Here is a 23,532-nt window from a genome sequence, read left to right on the forward strand (position 1 = left end):
TCGCAATCATACAGGGACCCAAAGTATGACTCTCATACTTCGGGCACTATATTAGGCTCTATGGCTGCACATCCCCCCTCCTCACCAGAGCTAACTAACCTCCAAAACAGTTTAAAATCGTTAACCTTCAGGGTAGTCCCCAAGGCCTCCCACCTTTCTGTTTCCCAATCTTTCTTTTCCTGGTGCAAGATTTTCCTATGCTTTATTCTGGCTAACTTAATATTTGGCCTATATTTGGCTTTCACCACATTTACAAGCTCTTGTTTTGCGGCATTTGCTATTATACCAGGAGCATTTAGGTCGATCTATATCCCTCTTAGATGTTTCCGGGTAGAATACTTCTGCCAGCTTTACTACTAGCTCCTCATGGATTGTGTTTAGCTTTGTCTCTGTCCTCTACAGATGTCTCCACCTGTCCCAACTCTCTCATTCTGTCTATTATAGCTATTGCAAGCTGGTACACCTTTGCTAGTTTGGGGGGAGATTGCTGGACACGATTCCATCAACTTTCCTTTGGTTATTAGTGGTTACTAAATCACCGGTGTTAGTCGCCGGGTTGGAACGGATGGCAGATACGCCCGGATTCCCCAGCTTCAATGTTACAATCAGGGCGTTGTGATCACTGTCCTGCCTCTGTTGTACATAGAAATCTTGAACTTTCTCCCAGGTTCTTGTTTCCACCATAATGTAATCAATTAGCGAGGGCTGGCCATCGCGATTGAATGTAAATTTACCAGGGAGGTCAGACTTGGTCCTCCCATTGCATGCCCTCAATGAGTGGGACAGCGTAAATGAGTAGATTTGTAGGGCTAAAGGGGACCAGGCTTTAATTGGGGTGATCTGCAGTTCAGGAATTGACCAATACGGCTCGTCTTCTGATGGATCTTCCTGGAAATTGTTAGTTAAAGGTTCAAATTGACAATTAAAGTCACCTCCTATAATCAACAGAATTGCTGGATCCACGATAGAAATATAGTGGTCAGGCTGGTCTATGGTGGCAGATTCTAGTCGATTGATTACAGGTCTAGAATAGACATTAATTAAGGCAATTTTCATCTTATCGGGGAATGACAACAAGACGCATTGAATGTTATTGTTAGGAGTTATCAACTGCTCTGCCTTGCACCCAAGATGCGTGCCCACCCAGATCGTGAGTCCACCAGAAGGGCGCCCTCTCCCGCCCTTTGTGGCCAAGATATTACATGGGGCAGTCCTACCCTATGGTATTCTTCTCAAGCCCAGGTTTCTTGGAATAGGCAAATGTCTTGATTGTCCACAAAAGACCCCCAGTTAGGACATGGTAGTTTATTTTTCAGCCCTGCTAAATTCCACGAAAGAATTCGTAGCTCACTGCTACTCAATCCTGCCCCTTTAAAATAATGCTAACAGCTCTCCTTATTCTTATTTAATACGTGCTGATCATATTTGATGTTTTTATCATGTTTTATTGTGAGTGTAACCTCTATTTATGAATTTACTTTTTTTTCCTTTTGCCTAATGTATTGTGGGACTCATTTTCAAGGAAGTGACGCAGCGAGGCGCCCAAGCCATTTTGCTGCACCGAGCTGCATCATTTTAAAAGCAGTGATGTGTGCTGTATGTACAGCAATACGGTGCATCCCTGTGCCGGCGCTAAAACAGCCATGCCCAAATGCAGGCACCCTTGCTTACAAGGATGATTGTTGTTGTGCAGGAAGGGACACCTTCCTGCACAAAAACAATCTGATGGCATTTTACTCTTTCTATCTGTGCTGCAGAATGCAGCACAGATAGAAAGAGGAAAAAATTAGGAGAAATAAAAATATTTCCCCTCGTTTCGCCACTCTTAGGCCTCCCCTGAAGAGGCGTAGGATTCTGAGGCATTCCCAGGACGCGTTGTGAAACTGGGAATGCAGCAGAATGCATGGGTGTTGTATGCGAACACCCACAGCAGCACCCATGGCACGCTCCTTTCACGTAAAGTAATGCGTGAAAGGGGCCATATATACAAGACCATAAAAAGCCACGCTGGGTGGCTTTGTGTGGCCTTGGAAATATGGGCCAGCACACTGCGCCGCTGGTGCGTTAAAAATAACGCACCAGTGGTGCAAGAATCTTGTAAATAACCCTCTGTGTTTTTTAATAATGTACCTTTTATGATGTGGCTTCAAAACATCGAATAAAGGATATTTTGATTTGATTTGAAGAGTTTTACTTTTAAAGGTTTGTTTGGTAAGTTAGAGGCTAGAAACACACTAATGAGAAAGTTGATGTGGAAGACTGAATGCAACACTGCATATGGACGGTCTGGTTCAATACTGGATATGTGGCACTGTATGGAATAACAACAATCCATCCCATATTCGGAGACCTCTCTTTTTGGTAGAATGCATACAGGTTTGAAAACGTCCTTCCGTGCATGCTGTAACAAACAATGGCCCTTGTTCTCTGACCATCTGTGCTTACACATGTCATGAAATGTGACAGCCTGGCACACGTGTGTGTGGTGCTGCGGTAGATAGAGGTTCAGTATGGTCGAACAGCTCAGGAGTGTTTTTGTGTTTTGTTTCAGCTCCTCTGAACTGAGACCACCTACCACTGGTATTGGTGATGGTGGAGGAGGAGGGGCTTGTTTTCCTGAATGTTCTGCATTAGATGAAGTTTACTAGTGGTTACCTTTGATCCTAAATCATAGGACCGCCTGCTCAAGAGAGAGGGAATATGTTTTCTTGCCTCTTCATGTTCACTTTCTTCCATGAGGTCATTCTATGCCAGTTGGATTAGGTTTTGTGTACAAGTGATCAACGTCAAGATGACATGTTATTCTAACATTATGCATAGCTGAGTGCTTGTCCACCTTCACTTCACTCCCACTTTCCATCCCTTTACTTTTTCTTCGCCGTGTTGCAGCATCAGTATGGGTCGCCATGGAGAAACCTGACCGGATGTGCTCAATAAAGTACCATTACCAATGCACGGAGCTGCTCATGCCCGGGGGTGAGAATGAGGTGCAGCTAGTGTGTGATTATAGATCCCATCAGAGTATCATTTGGAACACCTTATACATAGTTTTTGTTCCAGGGTAGCATGGCCAAATTCTCGTCACTTGTATTTATTTGCAGTACAAGAGTGTGATCCAGTTGCAATGTATTTGTAATTCTCAAAATGCTGGCACGTTCTCTTCTTTGTGACTGCTGTGTGTGGAAGGTAGTTTGAGAGCAGGCATTTGCAGTAACCTTTATTGCCTTAATGCAATGTCTGCTTTTGACTCCCTTGAAAACCTTAATTCTATGAACATAGTAATAGATAAGTGTTTCATTGAGCGCTATGTTTGGTTACTAGACAATTATCTTTCAATGAATTAATATTCAAATGTTCTGTAATCAGGAATCCTTTTTTTAGTAGTTTAATTTACATTATTGCCCTAGTTGCTTTCTTACATGTATTCTTTGATGTTGGGTAAGACTTGAGCTGCAGCCAAAGCATTTTCCACACTCGCTGCATGCATAAGGTTTCTCTCCTGTGTGTATCCTTTTGTGTGTGATTAAATTGGAGATACGGCTAAAGAATTTTCCACATTCGGTGCATCTGTACGGCTTCTCTCCAGTGTGTATTCTTTTATGTTTGGTAAGACTTGAATTATGACTAAAACTTGTGCCACATTCATTACATGCATACGGCTTCTCCCCAGTGTGCACTCTGTGATGGGTGATATAGCTTGAGCGGTGGGTGAAACCTTTCCCACATTCAGTACAGGTGTACGGTTTCACTTCCATATGAATTCTCTGATGGTGGCGAAGGTTTGAGATTTGACTGAATGTTTTCCTACAGTCTTTGCATACAAATGGTTTCTCTCCAGTATGTGATCGAAGGTGGTTGATAAGTTTATACTGATAATTAAAACTTTTATCGCATTCTGTGCATGTGAAAGGTTTCTTTTTCTTGAGGTTTGTGCCTGCACACTGTAGTACTTTGTCCCCAGTGCGTATCCACTGTTGTCTATATTGGGCACAGGCCTGCGTGAAATGTCTGCTACTTTCAGGACGAGCACCTCTTGATCGCTTTCCACGTTGAACCAAATAGTTGCTTTCAAGCGCAGGGTTATTTCTGAATTGTTTGCCATGTTCACCACTCGTGGTAGCTCTTTTCTCTATGTATTTCTGGATGTGTTTATTGCTGTCTTTGATGCGTCTTTCATATTTAGTGATTTCGTTGAGTTTCTTTGGTTCAGGGATTTTCTTCTTCCTTTTAGATTCATTTTGTTTCTTGAAGGTTTTAATCTCCTTCAGACTTGGAGGAGCCTCATTTTTCACTTTTTCTGAAACCACCCGTGGATCCAGATTTTCAGAATATTCTTTGTGATTCTTCTCATATAGGTTCACAAAATCATCATCTGGTAAAAAAAAAGAAAAACACAGTTAATCAAGGATATTTTCAGACAAGCATCGAAAACTTGGAGTTTTTGCAGCACACCCTGTGATTTCTTACATTTTCCAGGAATGTTGTGTTTGCGTGGTAAAGGCTCAACCTGCTGGAGATGTTCTGCAATCTACACCCACGTCATGAACGGTGGTGGCCTCTACCAATGAGCAGAGCTCAAAGAGCTATCAAGGATGACACATCGGATTTGTATAGGAAACCTGGCAGCATCCGAAGTCCTTTTTAGGCATGCTGTATGGAAGCTGCCAATTGAGTTCTGGAGCCTTGCTTTTATCTGAAATTTACAGAAACAAGAACTGGCAACGCCAGTAGGGCTCGTGTTTAGTATTTATCAGCTTTGCCAACTGTTTATATCCAAGCTGCAGAGCATTTCCGATGCTGTGTAGCATGGCTAAAGAATCCAAAAAAAGCCTTTGACACAACTAGCTGCGTTATTTTAGAAGTACGTGCACCACGTGTCACTTTTTTCTTCTTTTTAGTTACTGATGCAAGTTTGATCAGTAGCTACAAATGGAAACAAACACAGGAAAGCAGGTGTAGGGGAAGCAACAGCAGGGATTGGAAGCAATGGGGGAGGAAAAAACTGAGGGTTGAGGGTGAAGGGCAAAAGCAACACAAGAGGGTATGGATAAGGGAAGCCACACAGAAGGCCGGGGCCGAAGCAACACCGGGGTTTAGCATGGGGGTGAAAGTAACATGGAGGGAGCAGGGGGGAAGAAACACAGAAGGCAGGGCGGAAGCAACACTGGTGTGCAGGGTGGGGGTGGAAGCAACATGGAGGGTGCAGGTCAGTGCGGAAGCAACATGGAGAGAGCAGGGGGGAACCAACATTGGGGTGCAGCATGCGGTAGAAGCCACATGGAGGAAGCAGGTCAGAGCGGAAGCAACAAGGAGGGTGCATGTCAGAGCGGAAGCAACACAGAAGGCGGGGGTGGAAGCAACATGGTGGGTGGTTGTGGGAGAAAAGCAAAAAGATGAGAGCGCAGTGTGGAGCTGGCAGTGAAAAGCACCTAGGCAAGAGAGGAAAGTGGTGGAGGGGAGAGAAGTACACAAGGAAGATGCTGGAGCAGACATGCACACTTGGAAGGTGCTTCAACAAAAACTAAATAATAAGACTTGGAAAGCAAGCAGTGGAAGGACACAAGTAATGAGTTCATGCTCCAAGGCAGAAACAAATTCAAGAAGAGGAACAAAATCTCACACAAGCTGACAAAAAAGAAGCAAGCAAATTAGGGGCATATTCTAATGGATTTATCGCCACTTTAGCGCAGCAAAAGGGGCGAAAGAATTATCGCCCCATTCTCAAGCTGGTGCAAACTGCCGATATCGTCAGTTTTCCAGCGATAGCTTCCGCAAAAAACATCGCCACGGATGAGAGCGACAACTAACGCTAATGATATGCACAGTAGGCGTTCCCATGCAAAAACACACGAAAACACCACTTCGCGATATTCTCAACGACCAGCCAGACCTGCGATGCGATCCAAAAACAGGCGATAAGGCGCATTAGCAGCCGGGATTCAACACCTGCCTTTTACTGGTGTAAAGCAGGACGACTACCTGCAGTATGAAAGGAAGCCCAGCCCAGAGCCACATCTGAGGACTAACCCATGTCATGGAGCTACTGATCATGCAGCTCGGAGACCCAAGAGGTCCACAACACACACTGCCACCACCCCCATGCCCCCTCCCCCCAGACTACCACCAAGGCAGTGCAGAACAGGGCAGCGGACGTTCCGAAAATGGCATGGCCCCTCAGCCACACAATAGCAGAATGTGGGGAGAGGTGGGAACCAAGTATGTGTGAAGGAGGCAAGTCACCCATGAATAAGAATGCACATAATGCCAAGTGTGGCGGTGATGTGCTGGACAGACCTCAGTATGCAGAGCACAGACCTGTCCATGTGGACATATACTGCTGGTGTTTGTAGTGTTGTGGACAGTGGACGCAACCATGTTAACTCAGGCAGTGGGGAAGACCTCGATCATGTAGCTGTGTTGTCCGCCCCCTTTAAGCGGAGTGGGCTGGTTTGGCGTATGCCAGTCCAGCGTAGTAGTGTGAATAAATATGCGAGGGCTCTGGGCGTGGTTCACTTCCAGGATGGCCAACGCATCTGCCAGGGTGGCGCCCCTCACCCTGCCATGAGGCCGCCGCCGTGACCGCTGGCCTCCTCAGCCGATCGCTGGCATCTGCGACACAGGCCCCCAGCGCACCCAGTGGCACAGCACCACGGAGTTATGTCTGTGCTGACTACTGCCTTCGACCTACACTGCGGTCAGCAGGGCTCACAATTCAGATCGAGTCGCGATTGCAGATGACGCAGTCCAGTAGGCAACAGACATTGCTACCAGTGAGGCCCGCCTGGACCATGCATCATCGCAGGCTGCGCACACACTAAGCGCCACTGGTGCCACTAACTCTGTGCACCACAAGTCAACACCACGTGGCCTTATTGAGGCAGAATTAAGTAGGCAAAAGACATTGCTCCCAGTGCGGCCCGCCCGGATGACGCATCATTGCTAGCTGCGCACCCCCTGAGTGCTTCAGGTGACACTGCCACGTGGCTGTGGGCCCCTGCTGACCTCTGCCTCCGGCCTACACTGCGGTCAGCAGGGCTCACACACATCAAATACATTCCTGACCTTCACGGATGACGCATCATCGCAGGCTTCGCACCCGCTGAGCACCACAGGTGCCACTAACTCTGTGAACCACAACTCATGAACCCTTTATGATTGAGTTACGTGCTGTGGACTGCGGACGCAACAATGTCACCTCAGGCAGTGTGGAAGACCTGGGACGATGATGATAAAGATGAGGCAGGTGTCACACACCCCACTGCAGCAGGAATATCCCGAAGGGTCACAATCATTGACAATTTCTTCACATGAGCACGCTCAGATCTGGTGCCCCTACCTCAGTGCACTACAAGTTATGTCCCCTTCTGATTGAATATTGGGTGACCGCTGTACTTGCTCCGGCTACCTCCATGATGCTTCGCAGTTGTTTATGTTATGTTGATGTTTTCTGTTTCTGCTTTAATAGTGATCACTGTTCAAGTTGTTGCCAGCACCAACCACTCCCTAAGGGCTGGCTCACACTTACACCACACCCATCCAGCACAGGCGTCACTGGATATGTGATCCTGGTAATAAAGAGGGTCTGGGCGCACGTGCCTGTAGCCAGTTCCACTATCTATCCAAGTGTGTTCGTGTGGATATTATGTTTGAATGATGGCCGGGCCCTGCCACATTACATTGTGCGGTGGACAGCGGACGCAACCATGTCACCTCAGGCAGTAGGTAAGAACTTGGACATGTAGCTAAGTCGTCCCCCCTGTAAGCGACAATGTTGCAATGTAGCATGCACCCGGAGGGCGGGCTCGCACGAACTGAGTAATGAAGGAGCGCAAGACCGCTCGGGGTCCAGGATCATACATGCCAAGTGTTGCGTGTATCTATTGCCGCAGCATGAGCCAAATGCCTAGCCACATTAGCAGTGCCAGTTCAGCCAGGCATGTACTCTACATCTGTGTCCGCCCTATCCTTACCATAGGCCTACACTCACGTGGCCCACCACCTTCAATGGCCAACATCACAGTGTCGTTGTCAGGCTTCTGGACATGCGCAGACAGGCTTGACAATACTGTGCCGTAGGAGTGCAAGTGATGCAATTGCGCAGCGCACACAAGTAAATGGGTTCAGGGGGAGGGAGGAGGAGCTGTGAGGCAACGTAACACACAGTGATGCCGCTCATTTGCCACATGCAAGACATGTCAAAAATGAATCCCAAAGTTGCACTCATCCCACTCCCAACAAGCCACTTCACATTTCATGAATGCAAGCAGATTACAAACTTACATTCGGGGTAAATGCTCCTTTGTCTGAACTATCAGGCGGAAGCACATCTGCACATCTGACCTCGAAATTGCATGTGCCCGGCACCCCCTGACAGATACGATAGCAGCTGAGGATGACTCCCACAGTACACACAGCCCGACGACAGATCAACGTATACACACCCCACACACAAAGGTTCTTGCTAGGAGTCATCTTGCATGGAATGGCCTTCACACTTACACCCACACCATCCCAGACGTACAACCGTTGCACACTTAAACAACTCATTGATCCGAGCTGAGGCATTTCATCCACTGAACTGGCGTAGGTCAGAACAGTGCTGCTTCAACTAGAGCCACGAATGCAAGTGCAGAACATCCCGGCCAAATGCACAGCCCCGGTCGCGTGGAACTGTACCGTGCACGTATGCTGCATTTACTGGGGGCACTGCCATTGGCAGTGCTGCGGATCAGTTACCGGCTAAGCTTCTGCCTTGCCAACTTCACCTGGGTTCAGCCTGTGTTGCATTGTCGATCATGCATATTCGAGTGGTCCATGGATGTCTGCCTATCCAACAGGACGGGAGCTGAACTGGATTTTGACGTGTGTGCGCCCCCTGTTGGCCCACGACCAGGAGTGTCACCGTGATACCCGTTTACGGGATGCCTTGATACTTGGCATACATGCTGACAGCTGGACCTGGAAGATTGCACAAATCCTCGGATGCAGTGACCACATTGAACCGCTCCCCTATTGGGCTGTAGTGCTAATTGGTGTTAGGAGGGTGGACGCAGCACATCTGTCTGGACCTGCTAATGGATCGCCTCGCCATCCTGTTTGATGAAGTCGACAACGATCTCATGTTGGAAATGTTAGCCTACAAAGCTGCAATCGCTTTCATGGACGAGTAACTACGTACCAGCAGCCACAACAGATTGGAACACATTGCACATGTCCTGAGACCTTGTTGCATCTTGGAGATCCGGTCACATATCCCACGACAACAGTGGACATGGCTGCATTCGCCTGGACTCCGAATACATAAGCGGACAACAACGCAGCTTAACACACACCTTTGAAAGGTGAGGCACTCCCCCGGAGTGGACAGCGGCACTTGGCAACGTTCCTCATTCTGACGTACTGCTGCATTTGTTTGCAGGTTGTGGCACTTATCCTGCCCGTACTGACACACATATGCCTATCTGGATCTCGGCTATACATGCCCATTGATAGCATTACCCAGGGAGTACCTTTTTGTGGGATCACTGTCCCTACATTCATCCATACTTTCATTATTGATTGATCATGGCCATGACACATCTGTGTGAATTGCAATGTTTTATTCACATTCAGTGGAGTGTTGAAGCTGGACCAGTACAGGGCCATGCAAAGCTCACTTTACATTGTTGGCCCATGGAGGGCCAGCTAGAGTCCTTTCGGGATTGACAAGTTCATAGGGAGTGGAAGACTACAGTCCGCAGTGTGATTGCTGTGTCATTGGTAACCAAAACAAATTTGGCAGTCCATTTCGAGGTCCAAGGTGAGTGTCGCTCAGTGTATAGGGGGACAGTGGGAGGTGTTATTCCAGGGCATGATGCAGAGGGCAGAACCAAGCTGAACCCGGCCATATGGCAGAGATGAATGCTACCACTTCATTTTAGGCACAAAGCCGGATTCATCATCATCTTCGTCCTCTGATGAGTCAGGTGCCTCACATGAGGGTGGTGGTGTTTTGTCTGCATCACTGTGTTGCAGTGACACAGCAGGGGATGGAGGTGGAAAATCTGCCGCACTATGTGGCACTGACACTTCAGGGGGAGGAGATGTGGATGTAGTAGTAGCACCAGCATTCATCCGCGCCAGGCCTTGTGGTGGGAATGCCATGAAGAGGATCTGCAGAGCATGGAAGATCACAGCTACATCTCGCTGGTGTGCAGCCGTGGCAAGCATTCTTTCCGCCTGCATCGGCTCCAAGCTCTCCATCATTCTCCTTATGTGTCCCAACTCACGGATGACATCACTGGGGCCACTCTGACTAGATAGTTGTTCTTGGCTCAGAGTCATGACTCCAGCGATGTCAACCATGGCTTGTTGTAGAGCAAGGAGCGGACAGTGGGTGTCCGTTAGGGACTGTGAGTGATCCCTGATGGGACTTAGACACCCATGTATGGCATCTAGTTTGGCTGCCATGAGGTGAAACCCCACCCGCAGCTGGTCAGACATCTCCTCCTGGCACCCTAAAACACGGCGTTGGAAGGCCATGTGTTGGTCGTGGGGGGTCCTAGGAGACAGCCAGGGTGGTGGGTGCTTCCTGCTGTGTGGTCTGTGCAGGGGGTGGGTTCTCATGGACTCTCATGGATGCAGCTGGGCTGCCCTGCTCCTGGAGGTGGGGTGCCGGAGCTGTCCCTAAGCTGTTGCAGTGCGTTGGTGTAGATGTTGGGGAGGTCCTCTTCATTATCAGTGCTGTGTTGTTGGGTCTGCTCTGCAGGAGGTGTTGATTCTCCCTCTGCAATGTGAAGGGGAAATGCAGATTGACATTGTGTTCACATGTATGTTCACGCATTGTACAAGTTTACTGTCAGACTGCCTGGCAATGTACATTGTGACTCTTTATGAGGAGATGCCTATTTGAAGCGGGACACTTGGCATTTCTACACCGTCAGGGATGTGAGGTTGTTCTTGTACATTGTCATCTCACAGTTTCCTGCTATGCCAAATGCGAATGGCCATTTTCTACACACAAGTGGCAGCAGTTGTGTCCTCTGTTCTGTTGTGACAGTGTTGCAGTTTGTACCACAATGTTGGGGTGCTCTGCATCTTATGTGTGTGTGCTGCATTGTGGGTGAGTTGCCCCTTCGGCTCTGATTTGGCTGGCCCTTATCCCTTTCAGGAGGTGTGCCTTTCACTTCTGTGCATATACAGTGCTGAGATGTTGCAGACTTGTGTAAATTGGGCTCTTGGTCGGAGTTGTGACTCTTGGGCATGGTTTGTCCGCAGATGTGCTATACTTACTTGTGCATGTGTGCCATTGCGCCCATCTCCCCCCACCTCCCCCAGTCCCTGGTCGTTACTCACCCTGTTGCTCAGGTCATGTTGTGCAGTGTCCGGTTCCCCAACTTCTGCCACCGTCTCCCCAATGATGGTCCCAGGTTGGTCCTCCATGGGGCTTGTGGGGTTCGGGTTGTCCTCTGTACTTGCTCCGGCTACCTCCATGGTGCGTCGCAGTTTGGGTCTTGTTTGTGTTTTTGGTTACCGCTTTTATAGTGATTTTGGCTGCCTGACTTGTGGGACTTGCAGGCTAGCGCTACTTCTTGCTGGATTTTTTTATTACAGTTGTGCCCATCGCACATTTTTTCACGTTGGGGTTTAAATTTTTATCGCCGTCCAGGGACTTTTATCGGGGACATTTGACGTGGTGTCGGGAAACTATCGCATGGTACCGCCGTGTTGAGAATACGACGTTGACACAGAGTTATTTTCCCACGATAGACGGGCAATATGAAAGATTGCGTTAACCGATTTTGGCGATGATTATCGAACGTTCTTGAGAATATCCCCCATAGAGTGACAAAGCAAAACATTGGTAAGCAATAGGTGGGATCTAAGCCCTCTGTAAGCACATGCGCTGTCCAGGAGGAGGTGTGACCTAAAAAGTGTTTATACTGGTTTCTAGCACACTTGTGGAAATGTTTTTCCTTTTCTGCTCTTTACTCAAGAGATGTGTGAAGAGGTGTGTGCAGGCCATAGAGTAAAATCTAAATAACAAAAATCAGCTGGTTATGTGAGTGTGACATATTGGTTACCATCATAAAGTAATAGAGCAGTAGGTTAATGGACTTACTTCGGAGATAGGTGCGTTGCTGGAGTGAGGTTTTCCCTAAGAATCGTAAACCTCTTCCATTTTATCATTTTGAATTAAAACGAATAACTGATTAATATTAATAGTATTAACCCCTTGTGTGCCCATGACGAGCTGGACTCGTCATGGGCCGCGGTTGCACTGTGCCCATGACGAGTCCAGCTCGTCATGAACCCCGCCCGCTAATGCAACGGCCGGCACAGGGCGGGGAAAGGGCGTGGCACACAAGGGGTTAATGGTTTGCTGTGTTTGAATAATCAACATTACTAATTAGAAAATACACGTGGGAATCGCATTTGCATGGCCTGATTGATACGTAAACTAATTTTCGTACGCATACTAATGTGAGATATTTAGAATTAGCATGTTATATGTTGCTTTTGTGATGTGATTTGTGAATTGTGCTTTTAAATGTGAGTATAAACCGCAATGCGTGTTGCTTTTGCTAGATAAATACACACACATAAAGGGTTTAGGGAGGGAATAACATTTTAATAGTCATTTCCATGTATTAATTGCGTTTTGTGTTTCTTTGCTTAAGTTGACCTTTCTGGAGTGGCCACAAAATGGCTGCCATCCCTATTATGACGGACAGACGAGATACAGAAGTCACTGAGTGAAGTGCGCCTGCGCTAAAAGATGAGCAACAATAACCTCGTCCTGACCCCAGGCAGACTGTACTCGTGAAGGTCGCACCGGGAGGAGTGCCAATCCTCAGACAATGGACTTCCTTAAACTGAGAACTGTTATAATTGATGACACCATGGACACAAACCCGTATGGGAATCAACATGCCCTGAATGGACTAGTAACTGTTGCAAATTATTAATACATTGAGAATTACATCTAATGAAACATTGAACGCATGAGAATCAGGAAGAATGATCCTGGTTCCACCAATCAGAATTTGTTTAAAACATGTATTGTAACATTTTGTTGTTGATTTTACTATAAAAGAAGTAGACTAGAGAGGGTATTTACGGCTATTCGCTTAAGATTGTTTTCCTGACGTTATGCTGACGGAGAGGACGGTGACACCGCTGGACAGCTGCTTGCCAGAGACTCTGACGGACTGATCAGATGCCCAATTAATTTACGAACTGATTGATCGATTTATGGGCATAGAGACGAAAGAGCTGAATTTAACATAGAGGACGCCATTTAACCAGATTAGGTAAATATGCGAATCAAAATATTGAATGCTTTATGATTTCTTATGCTTTATTTAGATAAACATTTCAATTAATTTAAGAACTGTGTTGAGTTATTATTTGAAGTGTATTGATGTATATTGTTTAGAAGAATTAAGGGTCGCTTTTCCCAGCAACTCAGCTGATCCATGGCCTATCCATGGGAGGAATTGCTAGGTTAGAAAGTATTGAGACTCTGGTGAGGTAGGGAAGAATAGGTGAACTTGTTACTCATCAGAGGGAATTTGTGCCATTTCCTCCCATATTTCCAGCGCATGGAATAAGAGAAAGGTTTTCCCCCTCTCTCGAGGACCATTGATCTAAAGTAGAATGAATGATTGGTGTTATGGGCCCCACCAGTGAATGAGTGAATTAATGTGGTTGTTGAAGAAGATCTGTGGTCTGTGACGTAGTGAGGGGATTTTGGTATTCAGCGCCGGAGCAGTTTTTCTGGTAGCAGAATGATGGTTAGCTATTGTTTTGGGTTTAGTGACGATTGCTTGTAAATAGCTTATTGATTATTGATTAGTATTGGTTTATGTACTAACACTCTATGTTGAGTTGCGTCGAGTTATATGTTGTTTGCATGGCTTCTGGGATGTAGGAAGTCGGAAGTTTGTAACAGTTCCGTAGTAGAGCAGAGGTAGGTGCTGCTCTCGGGAAAGACGGAATTGTTTTAGCCCTGTAGGTACACGTGTGACAAGTGAAGTTGTACGGCGCATTGTCTGGGTTCGATTCGGCGGCATCGTCGTGTGTTGCCATTAGAAATATTCTCGGTATGAGAGAAGTATGTATGATAGCGAAGGTTACCTGTGAAATTTTGGTCTTCATAGTACCAGGAAACCAATTGGCATACCGATAACGCTTATCACTGAAAAGGTTGCAGGTGTTCTCTGAGCTTGTTAGAAGGACAAAGTAGAGGGAAGCGCTACTTTGTTAACGAATGGTATATTCTGTAGTAGGGCAGAGGTAAGCGCTGCTCTCGAGAAAGACAGAAGTCTGCGTGAATGATCTACATTTTCCCTGTATGACAGTGTGTGTATGAAAAAGGCATTCTAATTAATGGCAAGACTCTAGTGTTATTTACTTCTAGAGAAGCGGTTAGTTGATGCTTGCTAGAAGGGTGAAGTAGAGGGATGTGCTACTTTATCAACGGAAGTAACGATTCCGTAGTAGGGCAGAGGTAAGCGCTGCTCTGGGGAAAGACGGAATTCTCGTGAGAAAGGTCTTTTGCTATTCTTTGGTTAGCGGAGCAGACAATGGAAATGTTTTAGTGTTGTTACTAACAGAATCGTAAAAGTTGCAGTCAAAGTTCACGGAGCGGTCTTGTAAAGGAGGGGTAGACGAGAGCAGAGCAGAGCTGCTGCAGCGGCTGCTGACGTCAGAACGACCGCGCTGGGATTGGACAGTAGAATGGAGGCGTAAAACGCTCCGGATTGGTGCGTTAGTGTAAAGCCGCGCTAAGAGTGGAGGAATACAGAGTGACGTAAACGCTCCCTGATTGGAGTGTTAGTGTGAGTCGCGCTGAGATTGGAGGATTGTGATAGTGACGTAGACGCTCCTGATTGGTGCGTTAGTAAGAGTCGTGCTGTGAGTGGACAGAATAGCGGTACCATTGTAAGAAGACTAAACGGTACACGGAAATCGAGAAAATGTATTACCAACCACCAGAAAAGAAGAAATCGTGGTTTGGAAAAATTAAAAGGTGGTTCAAGAAAGATAAAATAGTTGAGACTAGGGAAGGACAGTTACTTCCTCCACCGAAAACACCTGCATCTACAATGATTGCAAAATATGGGTATCATACTTGTATTTGTTTAGATAATTGGGTAAAATACACCAAGGACGATGGAGTCCTGGTGTTTCCAGAACATGGTTCCTTTAATTTGGCTGTTTTGAGAAATCTCCGAGACAAAATGATGGACTTAGAACCAAGACCTAGACCAACGCAGTTTGAGGCATTGACGGAATGGGAAGACGAAATGCATGAATGAGAAAAGCAGAGAAGTGGTAGGGGTTACTGATACATGTTCGGTAGATCATACAGACATGAGACACATGACGACCGGATGAAAAGGTGGCGGAATGCAAGTATGACTGAGGGTATGTATCCTGTGAGAATGGTAGGAGAGAATGAAGGGAGAATATGCACAGAGAAAAGGCGTAATGTGGATTTAAGTGGGTATGAAGTGAATGAATCAGAAGATGATGTTCTTGATGAGGTGTTTTACAAAAACCCACCACCGTATCGACCCGAACCAGAAGCATTGTCACCAAGTGCCCCAATGAGAGAAACATTACGAATAATTAAAACAGAGACTATGTCACCAGAATTAGGGAAAAGTAACTCTGCAAGAGAGATAGAAAAACAGACAGAAAGTAGGGTAAATGGTGAGAACTCAGTAGAACTGGCAAAAACTACCCTAGAATTGACTGAGAAAATAAGAGAATTGACCAAAAATCTAGAAGCTGTAACAGTTCCAGTAACGATAGGTCCAGTAATGCCCATATTTGAGAAACAAAAAGATACTGAACATTGTTTGACAGTGCTGTACAGAAGCCAAAATCTGATTGAAAATCCTGAACGGAGTCAAATTGAGAATCCGTGGGGACCGACAATAAATATGTTTGAACCAAACGTTTCAAATAATCCATTTGTAAATCAAATTTATGCTGAGAAGAGTAGAATGACAGGGGAAACATTATTAGAACCACAAAAGGCCCCAGAACAAAATAATGTAGACAACCCAGTAGGGCCTTCCGTAGATGAATTAAGCGAATGGCTCAGAGAGCTACAGAAAAAGGATCAAGAATCCCAGTCAATAGATGTAGCTAAATTACGAATGGTATTAGAAGAATTAATAGTAGGATCTATCCCTACTGAAAAATTGAAAAACTATCAGAATGAGGAATTGTTATTTCTCTGCAAGAGTGCAACGTGGAGAGCGAAAAACTTGCATGAAAGATTAGAGGAAATTGCAAACGAAATGGGAATAGATTTTGACAAAGTAAAAGCACTGCAAAAATCGTATCGAGTTGATTTCACAGAGAAGGATATAGAGAACATGAATACTACAGGAAGGATAGGTCAAATTAAGGACATAATTGGTTTGTTGAGAAAATGGGGAGATGTGGACAGATGGAGAAGTAAGTGGTGTAGAAGACGCGTTAATTTTACAGAAAAGACAGTTTCAGCATTTCCCGTTAGAGAGAAAGAAAATGTAACAACAGAATACCCCATGAGAGAGATTCCAGGGGGAGGGTATGTACATGTTCCATGGACAAGACAGGACATTTTGTCTTTCACAAATGATTTCCCTCGACTACGCGAAAAGCCCGTCGAGTGGTACCGGCAGGTAGACAGATTTGTAAAATTGTCAAAGGTATTATGGATAGATTTGAATAGTCTATTCGATATATTAGTACCAGCAGATTTGTGTACAGAATGCAAGCTGATGATTAATTGGCCTACTCAGGAGTATCCTAGGGACCCTAAGACGGGAGCTGCCGACCCAGCAGTAATGAAGAAATATGAGCAGGTTATGGCATTTCTGAAAAATAAGGTACCCCCTAAAGAGACCGATTGGGTAAAAATTGACAGAACCCAACAGGAAAGCAAGGAGTCAGTACATGCATATTATGATAGGCTAATTCAGGCTTTTAAACAGTTCAGTGGAGATGAGAACCTGAGTGATAAAGATTTGAGTCATTTCGTATACAGATTTGTATATGGTTTACGCCCAAAAATTGGTGATATGATCAAGCAGCATACAGTTGATTGGCAAAATAAGAAAATAGATGAAGTTTTGAGACATGCAAAATATTTCAGCGATGAGATTGAGGCAAAACAGCGAAAACTGAAAGAAAAGGCAATGTGGGCACAGGTAAAAGTAGCCGAACGACAGGAAGCTCAGTTGGTAGAACAAGCAAACAATCCAGGAGTAAGACCATGATTTGGTTCAGGGAAAGGGAAAGGTAATATAGAAGAAGCTAAAAAGAAATTCCCATGTCACAATTGTGGTGAGTTAGGGCATTGGAAATCCGAGTGTAAAAACCCTCCAAATACTAATAATGAAAATCGATCGTTGAATCCACAGGTGCAGAAAGAGGTGGGTGGTCAACTGCAGCAACAGCAGCAGGTGGTTACCTCCCAGAATCGGGTGCCAAAACCACCTTTTCCACAGAACAGAAACTCACAGAAGTATAGTAAGGAATCGGGATTCTACAATGAAGAACAGGTAAATAAACCATCACGCGCTCGCACTGTTTCGCAGTATTGGCTGCAACATGATGAGAGTGATTCAGAAATGGATTATTTATGGTGCCGAAGGGAGGAAGAAGAGTGCGTACTTGGCGCAACTCTAGAAGTAGACCAGACAGGACCATTTGTAGATGGGAAGATTAATGATGATAACATTACTTTCCTAGTGGACACTGACGCTACTCGATCTACTGTTAGATCAGCAGATGTTAAGAATCTTCCTCTTTCGGATGAAACGATCCAAGTAGTTGGTGTATCTAACCAACAGTTAAAAACATACCTTAGAGAACCCGTAAAGGTTAGTTTAGGGAAATTTTCTGAAATGCACCGTTTTGTAGTATGTGACACTAGTCCTTTGAACTTGCTAGGAAGGGACCTGTTGTGCAAGATGGATTGCACTATATTTTGTACTCCAGATGGAATAGCTTTTGAAACACCAGATGAGGATGTATTGTATAAAATGACCATAGCTAACAGAGAATGTGAGACTATTGGAACATATGCAGTATTTAATCCAGATGAACTGCCCAAAGAATTGAAACTGTCTGTAAAAGCAGAGGTTTGGGATTTCACCGGAGAAGATGTAGGGCTAATGAGAAACGTAGACCCAGTAAAAATTACTGTAAAAGAAGGAGTAAGTTATATGAACATTCCTCAGTATAGATTGACACCTGAAATAATTGAAGGAGTAACTCCAATAATTGAGAACATGATCAAGCAAGGAATTCTGAGAGAAATAATGAGCAGTCCATGTAACTCACCCATAATGGGCCTGAAAAAGCCAAATGGGAAATTCAGAATAGTGCAAGACCTGAGAAAGGTGAACAAAATCGTTGTGCCATGTTGTCCCATTGTACCAAATCCATCAGTGATTTTGTATCAGATTCCCCATGATGCAGAATGGTATAAAGTGATTGATTTGTGCCATGCGTTCTTTTCCATCCCAGTGCATCACGACAGTCAGCAAATATTTGCATTTCGGTTTGGAGACCGTATTTTGGCATGGTGCCAAATCCCACCGGGGTATACAGAAAGCCCCTCAATATTTAATGAATTGTTGAAAAAGTCATTGGAAAGTCTGCGAATGCCCGAGAGTTCAGTATTAGTACAGTATATCGACGACCTCCTTGTGGCGTCGCAAACTCGTGAAGCTTGCGAAGTAGACACTATAGCCTTACTAAATCACCTGGCAGATTTAGGACTAAAAGTGTCCCCAGCCAAACTGCAGTATTGTAAGAAGGAAGTACAGTATTTGGGACATAACATTGAAAAAGGATTGAGGAAAATAACAATAGACAGAATCAGAATCATAAAAGGAATGACAGCCCCCATGACTCAAAGAGAAGTGAGAATGTTTCTGGGAATGGTAGGGTACTGCCGCCAGTGGATCAGCAACTTTTCGCTGATTGCAAAACCTCTGGTACGGCTAACAAGGAGTGATGTAAAAGATCCCCTTGAATTGAATAAGGAAGAATTAGCAGCATTCAAACGATTGAAAGATGGATTGTGTGAAGTCCCAGCATTGGGTATGCCTGATTATGAAAAAGAATTTGAGTTATATTGCAGTGAAAGCAATGGATGTGCACTTTCTGTGTTAATCCAGAAGCATGGAAGATTGAGGAGACCTATTGCATATTATTCATCGATGCTTGATCCAGTAGCCGTAGGCTTACCTGGTTGTCTGAAAGCAGTAGCTGCAACATGTCGAAGTTTGGAGCAGAGTGAAGGAATCGTGATGGGATATCCTTTGAAAGTGTTTGTACCTCATGATGTGGCGATTCTTTTAACAAGGAGTCGTACTCAGTATATGACACATAGTCGGCTGACTAAGTATGAAAAAGTCATATTAGGTGCAACGAATGTGAGCATTGCAAGATGTGTGAATGTGAATCCAGCAACGTTGTTACCAGATGCTGAGAATGTGGAAGTGAGAGATGAAGCAGATCATGATTGTTTGGATGTGCTTGAGTATTGTACGAAACCGCGACCAGACATAAAAGATGTACCTTTGGCAGAAAATGATTATGTAATGTTTGTTGATGGGTCATGTTTGAGAACAGAAGAAGGGTTGTTGAGTGCAGCATATGCAGTGTGCACGGTTGCAGCAGTGATGGAAGCATCCTATCTAAAAGGAGTAAAATCTGCTCAAGTAGCAGAATTAGTGGCTCTGACTCGAGCATGCAAAATTGGGAAAGGTGTGAGAGTGACTGTGATAACTGACAGCCAGTATGGCTTCGGAGTTGTCCAAGATTTTGGCCAGTTGTGGCTACAAAGATGTTTCCTAACCTCAAGTGGAACTCCTATAAAGAATGCTGAAGTGGTTGGAAAGTTGATTGAGGCGATACAGCTGCCTAAACAATTGGCTGTGGTGAAATGTGCTGCCCATAACCAAGGGGAGGATTACGTTACTGTCGGCAACAGATATGCCAATGACATGGCACAGTACTGTGCCAGAAATCAGTATTCAGTCAATCGGGCAAAGGAGAAAGAAATGACTTCCTATTCCTTAATGTTTACTAACGTTGTAGGGACATGGGAAGAAGTGAGACAATTGCAGGAAAAAGCAGGAGATGAGGAAACAAGGCAGTGGGTAAAAGCAGGATGTGCACCAAGGGAAAAGGATCAGGTGTGGGTTTATCGAGATGGAAGACCAGTCATGCCTGATAGCATGTTGTCTACCATGGCACGGATGTATCATGGCCAGGGACACATAGGGAGAGATGCTATGATCAGGTCGTTTAAACAGACCTGGTATAACCCAAAATTCAGAATTATATCAGAGAGTCTATGTCAGAGATGTCTAATTTGTCAGCAATACAATCCTGGAAGAAAGACAGTGGAGAGGCTAGGAACTATAGGCCGAGAAGGAGGGCCTTTTACCAGAATGCAGATAGATTTCATTGAGATGCCAACATGTAACAGATTGAGGTACGTTCTGGTCATAGTCTGCCTATTCTCCAGGTGGGTAGAAGCATACCCGACAAGGAGAAATGATGGATTGACAGTAACAAAGCTGCTTTTGAGAGAATTCATCCCTAGGTTCGGGTTCCCAGTGACCCTTGAATCAGACAGAGGAGGGCATTTCTATAATGAGATTGTAAAATTGGTCAGTGAAGCATTGAATGTACAACAGAAACTGCACTGTGCCTACCGACCAGAAGCTTCTGGTGTGGTTGAGCAAATGAATGGTACAATCAAAAACAGAATTGGAAAAATGTGTTTAGTCACAGGAATGAAATGGCCTGATGTCTTGCCTCTAGTTTTGATGACCATACGTGCAACCCCAGATAGAACTACAGGGTTAAGTCCTCATGAAATAATCATGGGACGTGCAATGAGGCATGCTTACATACCAGTCAACAAACTGATGACGATTTCTGATGACATGGTGTTGGAGTACTGTAAAGGCCTGGCTGACGCAGTTCATTCTGTGTTTCATCAGGTTGGAGCGGATGCCACCACCCTTGAAAAGAAGCCAGCCCATGATCTAAGCCCAGGAGATTGGGTGAGGATAAAGGTCCACAGAAGAAGAAACTGTTTGGTTCCCAGGTGGGGAAAACCAAGACAAGTCATTCTGACCACGACAACAGCTGTGAAGTGTGCTGGACTGAAAAACTGGATCCATGCCAGCCATACCCTGAGAATACCAAATCCAGTGGATTGCAAAGAGAAAGAGTACTATGACGAATCAGAGTCAAGTACTGAATCAGACAACGAAGAACAAAAAACACGAGAAAATCCTGAAAGAGGGGAAAACGAACCAAAACAGATTCTAGTCCCCAGAAGTGTCTCTCTGAGAAGAAGATTGCATATTTCTGACAGTTCAGATTCTGAAGACGAGCAAAGAAAGAAAGGTCCTAGAAGAGAACCTAAAAAGAAGGAAGGAAAAGACAAAGAAGAAGCAGAAAAAGAAAGTCAAAGAAAACAAATCCCAGATGAAAAATTGAGAGAAATTCCACCTGAAATAATAGATTTGAATGAAGAAGGGACAGTTACAGAGAGAGAAGGACAGATCGCGGAAGACCCCCGAGGAGGTGTAGGGAACTGCAACATCCAGCTAGTTGAAGGGACAAGTAGTCAGCAGGAAGATTGCGTGTCGGAGATCCGAGGAGGGAAAGAAGTAGGGAAACCAGAACAAGTGGTGGATAAAGAGACTGGTGAAAAGGAAAAGCAAGTTGGGACAGAATCAGAAGAGAGTGAGAACGAAATACCTGAAGGTCGAGTTCTGAGAAAGAGAGCTTGGAGAGAAGAAAAGAATGAAAAGAATGTCAAAGAAAGTAAATTGAAAAGAACTGTAAAACCAGACGTTTGGCCAAACAAAATAAAGAGACTAAGATATCGATTGTCTCGAGTCAAATCACCAAGAGCTGAACAAGTGAATGAAGTCACGAGTCAGGAAAAACCAAAGGAGGAAGAAACAGTTGTGACCAAAGAGTCCAGAAGAACAAGAAAACCTAACCAGAAGTATAAGTCGCCGGAATGGACGTATGTGGCCCTGCCTGAAGAACCACAAGAGGCAGACAGTCAAGGAAATCCAGAGGAGGCTTTACTGCAAGTGGTTAAAGAAGAAGAAGAATCAGAAATCCTGAGAATTATCTTGTCCGACATTGGAGAAGAAGAAGCGGAGATTCAGGAAATTCTGTATCCTGATTGGGAGAAGGAGGCAAAAGACGATGAGATGCCAAACTGAATAAACAAAGAAGCTGTTGATGTGGAAAACGATAATAGAAGAGAAGAAGCAGAAAATTAGTGGAACCAAGTAGAAGCTTAGAAGCTTTGGGTTAGACACTGGTCACAAAGTAGAAGAGGCTAAGTCAAAAGACACGGTCTATTTGAGTAAAATGGCTAACACAGATGGTAGTAAAAGTAGATGTACATTCATGAAAAGATGGTGTAAAACATGTTGCTGTTGTACAGGATTATTAATGCTTTTATGAAGCATCCTAGCTCTTGTAATATCATTTAAAGTCACAATAGATACAATAGAAGGAAATGGTCAAAACAAAACTAACATAGGTAAAATTCCGAAGGTAGTACCGACTGTAGAAACAAACATTCATTTGCATAAAGATAGGTCTATTAACGATTTCTCTAATAATGTATTTTCAAAATTATTGTATGAATATGTAAAGACTATGGATGTAAGGGACTGCTACGTCTGCATGCAGTTACCTGCTTCTGTGGCAGAGAGAGTGACTTATCATCACCTTCCAGCTACTTATGGAATAACATGTAGTGTAATAGCTAGCTTATTTTATGAGTTAGGGAAATTAGAGTATTATTTTTCAGATGTAGATAACATTTTTGCATTAGTGCCTGTTAATAATAAGCTAAATAAGGTAAGACCTGCTAAAGATTTAGGTGAATTTTTTCTAGAGACTAGTGAACTAACATTAGAAGTTGTGTTTAAATATAATTTGACATGCAGTTTGCAGAAAGAAGAAAATACATTTTTGAATATGGTTGAGAAAAGAAGGCATAAGATGCACAAAAAGGCATCAGAAGGGAAGGTTGAGAAAACAGCTTGGGACATAGAAATGGAGAAACACCTGACAAAAGGATAGTCAACACCAACAATAGCTTTAGATAGGCCTCAGAAAGGAACATTTTGTATAAGAAGGAATCAAACTGAATATGATTATCTTTTTGTAGGTAATAGTGAGTGCCATGATACATACCGAATCATGGGTGGATGGGGATTCAAAGGTGGAAGAGATCCAGTATTTCCTGGAATATATTTTATCTGTGGGAACAGGGCATATTATCGTTTGCCAGACCATTGGTATGGCACATGTTATGTAGGCCTGGTATTTCCAAAAATCTTTCACATGGACAGAGAAGAGGGTTTAAATAGTTTAAATAGTCATTTAGTGCGTAGAAAGAGAGAATCTTGGGCAGAAATTGTGGGTGACATCTTTTGTGCATTGATACCGGCAGTGGGAATAACTCTGAATGCAAATAAA

The 23,532-nt window shown here is 44.6% G+C and overlaps 1 protein-coding gene across 3 annotated transcripts in view; it reads right to left on the reverse strand.

Moving 5' to 3' along the window:
- Positions 1-2,179: 2,179 nt before the first annotated feature.
- Positions 2,180-23,532, reverse strand: part of LOC146797209 (uncharacterized) — an 84,989-nt gene continuing 63,636 nt past the window's right edge. For all 3 annotated transcript variants that reach the window (XM_085629924.1, XM_085629923.1, XM_085629926.1), the window contains exon 4: positions 2,180-4,372. In XM_085629924.1, the coding sequence (XP_085486050.1) occupies positions 3,396-4,372 (977 nt within the window). In that variant the 3' untranslated portion in view covers positions 2,180-3,395. The remainder of the gene's footprint in view (positions 4,373-23,532) is intronic.

The sequence above is a fragment of the Triturus cristatus genome, chromosome 10 (assembly GCF_964204655.1).
Source record: "Triturus cristatus chromosome 10, aTriCri1.1, whole genome shotgun sequence".
Taxonomy (NCBI): Eukaryota; Metazoa; Chordata; class Amphibia; order Caudata; family Salamandridae; genus Triturus; species Triturus cristatus.